Source organism: Cystoisospora suis (assembly GCF_002600585.1).
Source record: "Cystoisospora suis strain Wien I chromosome Unknown contig_617, whole genome shotgun sequence".
Lineage (NCBI taxonomy): Eukaryota > Apicomplexa > Conoidasida > Eucoccidiorida > Sarcocystidae > Cystoisospora > Cystoisospora suis.
Window position 1 is genome coordinate 1 of NW_027153418.1, and position 5,816 is coordinate 5,816.

Sequence of the window (5,816 nt, forward strand, 5' to 3'; positions counted from 1 at the left end):
GTATATATGTGTATAGGTATGTAGAGATGTGTATCATGCCCATGTAGAAATGAGGGGTTGATGAGATCCCCATCATTCTAGAAAAATACACTCACTCTCTAGCAAACAACTCGCGTTCAAACTCGACACATTCACCAAGCTATACACACACCTAAATCTATCTATCTCTAATCTATTTATCTATCTTTAGTCTATCTGTCTCTCTTGGCTCTATCCGTATGATAGCCACACCTTTTCTATGTAAGAAGATATATCTGTCTACCACCCCTCTATCACTTTGAAACGGGACATCTCCCCTATGCCTCCTCCTCTTCCTCCTCGTCATTTCTGTCTTTCTTTCTCTTTCTTTCATCCTTGTTTGCTTGTCCCTTAGAGGATTGTTTTGACTTGTGCTTATCTTACCTATAGCCTCTATGGTCTTTCGTTCGTCAGGTGTGAGGGGTGTATGCTTGTACGTGCCTGTCCCGAAGAGAGGATTGAGGATCACATCTAGAATCCATGAAGGCTTTATCTTCTTCTTTTTCTTTTTCTTTATCTCTCCTCCTTTTCTTCTTCTTTTGAAAATTCGATCAAACCAGCTTGGAGGGAGTTGAATGAATTTTACTTCGTCGAGAAACTGCATAAATTCCGACGTAATGGTCTTCGCATCGATTCTCCTCGTCGACTCTATCGACAGGTTCTTCTTCTTTCTCTTCTTCCGAGGTGGAAATCCTCTTCTCTCTCCTTCTTGGAAGATAGCATCTTCTTTATCAGGTCCATTCTTCTTCTTCTCTTCTTCTTCTTCTCTTTGATCTGTAAAAAAGCCTCTTCGGCTTCTTTCATGATCTCCCTTGAAACCTTGATCTGCTTCGTAAGACAACCCCGCAAAGTTCGCGACAAGCAAGCGTAGAGGCATCTCTCCGCGTGCACGTAAGACTCTCTCATCGCATCCACTCATCCTCATCCCTTCTTCTTCTCCTCCTCTCCCGTTGCTGTCGTATGTTCCTTCCCTTTGCTGCTCTTCTTCTTTTCTTGGCCCGTCGCGGTCACAGAATGAGGGTGAGAAAGGAAAGGATTTCTTGTGCTGGTAATTCCGCAGCATAACGAGGTGTACAAAGCGCCCGAATATCTCATCCAGGGCTGTCGCGTAACTTCGCAAACCTGATAGAAGAAGGTTCAGCAACTCTCTCGACCGTCTACGATGAAGAGAAGAAAGAAATTGTCTCTCTCCTGCAAGTAGTAATCTCTGTTCTTCTTCTCTTCTCTCCGGATATGTTTCTTCCACACCGTAGGATTCTTCTTCTTCCTCCTCATCCCTTCTCTCTGTCGCACCTGTCGTGTCGGAGGGAGTCAGAGAGGTCGGTGGATCTTCAGAGAAGTTGTCTTTTCTTCTTTTTTTCCTCGTGGACTTTCGTAGGTAGACATCATACTCATCCATGCTAGGTCTCCATTGATACAGCCGACGTAATGTGAAGAAGAGAGCTGAGAAAGACGAAAGAAAAGAGAAAAAGAAGAAGAAGACTTCTTCTAGAGGAGAGGTGTTCTATTCTATGATATCAGGTGGGAAGTCCAGCGATATAGGATTGACTCGAGACGACAGGAATGAAGAGCTTTGCTAGGCCGCAACACGCCGACCTTCCATACATCCATACCCACATATACAGACAAGCATGCATGCATACATACATCAAGAAATAGATAGGGAGATACAGACACAAATCGGCAATATACACATATAAAGGGCTGCGTCACATCCATATGTATACACATATGTCTATACATATATATCTATCGTTTTCCGAGAGGAAGAATGAGACGACGTCTCTTCAGCTGTATCTACACTCATCGTGGTATAGGCCATCTTAGAACACGAAACAAAGATAGAGAAAAAGAGTTCATACAGGCAAAACATCTATCTATCTATCTATCTCTATCCATCCGTCTTTAATCTATCTGTCTTTATCCAGAGAGAGATAGACAGAGAGAAGAGATAGAAAGAGAGAGAGAAACTCGAGCAATCTAAGAGAGCGGTGAAAATGAAGAAGAGCAAAGAGACTTACATAGCTTGGCGCTTCCTAGAGAGATGAGGTGAGCATCCTTCTCAAGGAAAGGCAATCGAAAGATTCTTGAAGACAAAGATCCGATCTCTGTCTCTAATTCGAGATACCCCCTGACGTCTGCGAAGCCACTTGCAGTAGAACTTCTTGATCCTACTGCCACATTCATCTGAATATTTGTAATAGTGTAATTAAGGAGAAGTAACTCCGCTACGTATCTCTTGAAGTTCCAGTTACTCACATAGGAAAGAACCCCTACCAAAGACCTCCCGAACTTCTCCAACCTTCGATAGAAATGCTCGCACTAAGAGAAGGAAAAAAGGAGACAGAATGAGAGGAATAGAGACAAAGAAAAGAAGAAGAAAGAAAGAAAGACACAGACAAACAGACAGACAGAGTAAGAGATGAAGGAAGGAGAGAAAGAGAAGAAGAGGAAGTTAAGGAAAGATACAATGGGGCTTTGGGGGATGCGAGGAATGTGAAAGTTGAGGTGCAGAATCGATGTAGGTGTGGATCTTGAATCGATTCATCGATCTATCTCTACGTAGCTGCATGCAGACGACATGCAGAGGTGAGCTAGGAATAACGAGGGAGAGAGGGAGGAAAGGGAAGAAATAACCTCAAAAATATCTCGCTATAGACACATGCATATATGAAGATGTATATACACTTAGTTACATGCAAATATATATATATATATATATATGTATGTATAGGTGATAGCTCTTCTTACTTTAATTTGCATCGATTCCGACGGCCCCCACGTTGTCGTCTGAAGAAAAGAGAGAAAAAAGGGTAAGGACAACTCGAGACAAGAATGAATGAACGAAAGAAGAGAAGAAAGAGAAGAGACAAACTCGTCTTTCTTCTTCTTCTTCGTTTCTCTCTTATCTCCGCTAATCCCTCTTAATGAGCTCGAAAGTCCAAATATAAGAAATGCTTCTCTGATCTATCTTCATCGATTGATTGGTCATATGCACATCTACCTATCCATTATCTATCTATCTATCTCTAATCTATCCATCTTTAATCTATCTATCTATCTTTAATCTATCTATCTTTAATCTATCTTTAATCTATCTATCTATCTATGTTTAATTTATCTATCACGATAGAACAAGCAAGAAAGGTTTCTTAGGTGTAAGATGTATACCTATATAGACCTATATATATACAAACCCAGCCATCTATATATTTATTTCTATATCTAGCTATATGCATCACAGAGAGAGATAGATGTGGCACATAACTTCTGACGCTACCATCATTCTTCTCCTCGTGCGAAGAAGGTGAAAAGAAAAAGGACCGTGTGCTTCTCTTCTTCTTCTTCTGGTGTACGTACAGAACTGCTACCTCCCTTCGACTCCCTGTGATACTACAAATGGCCGCATCCCATATATATATATATACATATATATATATATGTGCACATATGTATATATCGCTGTACAGACTTAGATACATCCTGCTATATGAATGCAACTACCTACGATCGGTTTAGGCATAACACCCCTGAAGAGAAGATAGAGACATAGAAAGATAGGAAGATTTGTAGTCTCATTATTGAACAAAGAAAGAGGAGAAAGACCGTCATTACTAGAAGGTTGTCTATGAAAGAAGAAGAAGAAGCCACGCTGCTCTTCGTAACTAAGGCTGATAGCAACGACCAAAGGTAATGACCATGGAGCGCGCATAAGAAGAAAAAGAAGAAGGTCTTGTCCCTTTTTTCTTTCTTTGTTCTTCTTGTTTGAATTATCCGTCAACAGCATCTCCACCCCATCTTCCCTCTTTATCTCCGTCTCTCTTCAACGCTTCTTCTTTCCTATCTCTATCTATCTTTTATCTATCTTCAATCTATCTACGATCTATCTATACTCTGTCTATCCTAAATCTTCTTGGTCTTGCTCTTAGTTTCTGTCTTCTTTGTCTTTTCTTCTTACATGCAGGCATGTATGGGCAACTTGAGCTTGGGGGTGGAGATAGTCATGATAGATCAGATTCATAAAGTCAGATGAGAATTGCGTCACGCCTATGCCTACGCCATGCGAGAAAATGGAGTGCGAGGTGGTGGGAGAGATCGAGTGGAACTCTTTCAGATTGGAAAAGTCCACATTCTGCAGTTGCCAAAGAGTCGCAAGTAAGACAGGGCCTCTCTCCAGGGCAATCGATCTTATCAGGTCTCCACCTACGCCATCTCCCCGAACTCGAAAGCCTCCCAAACCGAAACACACACGCACACACATAACAAGCCTACAGAGATTACGACAGAGATGGAAAGATAGGAAAGAGAGAAAGAGAGAGAAGAAAGAAAGAAAGAGAGAGAGAGAGGTATATGTAGTGGAGATGTAGATAGAGAGAGAGGAGTTTAGTAGAAGAAGGAAGGGGAAGGACGAGAAGAAAAAGAAGAAGCCGAGTGAAGAGGATAAAAGAGGTAGTGATCTTGCTATTGTCTCTACCTACCTACCTATCTTTAATCTATCTATCTATCCATCTTTTGTCTATCTGTCTGTCTTTAATCTATCTATTTATCTGTCTCAATATGTATCTCGGTGTAGATGCATCTCTCCAGTCACCTGAAGCAAACACATACATACATAGATAGATATATGTCCATACCTATATAGATATATACCAATACAGATATCCTCTCCTTCACCTAAACAGATATATGTACACACCTGCATGCATACATAGTACTTTCATACTATCACTACATACATGCGCATACATATGTATATATTTCAACACCTCATATACTCAGGATGACTCCTTTCTCTATCATGACACACTGAAGGTATCTCGTTCCCCTCTATCTTCATCTATTTCAATACGCTTCAAAGAGAGAGAAAAAAACGAGGAAGGAGATCATCTCGATCTTTCATCTTCTTCATATCATCATAATCACACTTAGCATCGCCTTATATTCGGAGGAGCTCCTCATACAAATCTGTAATTCCTTCTCTTGGACATCCCCCCCTCTCCCAAACTTCCATACACTCACTCAAAGCATAAGAAAGAAATGCATAGACACCCTTACACAGAAACCCCCCTCTTTCTTTATTTCTTTCTTTGTCACTCTTTCTCGCTCTTTCTTTCTTGCTTACTGTAGTACTTGATGTATCCTCGTCGTATTCCTTTCTTGGTCGCTCGGAAGAGTTTCTGTACCGCGGAGAAGAGTACGGAGGGGAGTCGAGTCAAGCAGATGAAGGCAGCGGCTAAAGAGGCGAGATTCGTGATCCCAGCGAGAGCGGGAAAGAAGAGAAGATTATAGCCCTTCAAGACAGTGACGAGAATCGAACCCAGAAGACCTCCTGGAAGAACGAGTTGATTTAGTGGATCCAATCGACTGAAGAGAAAGGCCGACTCCACACATTTATCGACAAGAGATGTCTTAGCTACTACCATCGTAGCTAGTCCGCCTTCATACTCAAGATAGGTTCCATAGATCAAGCTAAAGAGAGAGAGAAGACCGTCATGTCGTATCGCATCTAAGAAGCTCCAGAAGCCGTCGCTTCTTTGATGGCGGAGATCTTCTATCAGATGGGCTAGACATGACAAAAGATAGGGATCTCTATCGGAGATGAAGGACTGGCCCAAGCCGAGATAGTGCCGAAGAACCTTCAGGACTCTCATGTACTCCGGAAGCCTCTTGGAGATCTTTCGAGGAGCTGCCCCGCGGAGACAAGAAAAGAAAGAAAAACTCAACAGAAAGAAAGGCATTTGAGAGGGCGATGAAAAAGAGAAGAAAGAAAGAAAGAAAGAAAGAGCTAGAAAGAAAGA

General features: G+C 41.7%; 1 protein-coding gene across 1 annotated transcript; it reads right to left on the reverse strand.

Annotated features, from left to right (window-relative positions):
• Positions 1-403: 403 nt before the first annotated feature.
• On the reverse strand, positions 404-5,770 carry CSUI_001542 (uncharacterized protein; the record flags this gene model as incomplete). Its single annotated transcript, XM_068061748.1, has 5 exons — positions 5,141-5,770; positions 3,977-4,248; positions 2,770-2,808; positions 2,040-2,340; positions 404-1,461 (listed from the first exon to the last, which is right to left on the reverse strand). Coding segments are annotated over exons 1-5 (2,286 nt in total), but the record flags the coding sequence as incomplete, so codon positions are not given.
• Positions 5,771-5,816: the final 46 nt, after the last annotated feature.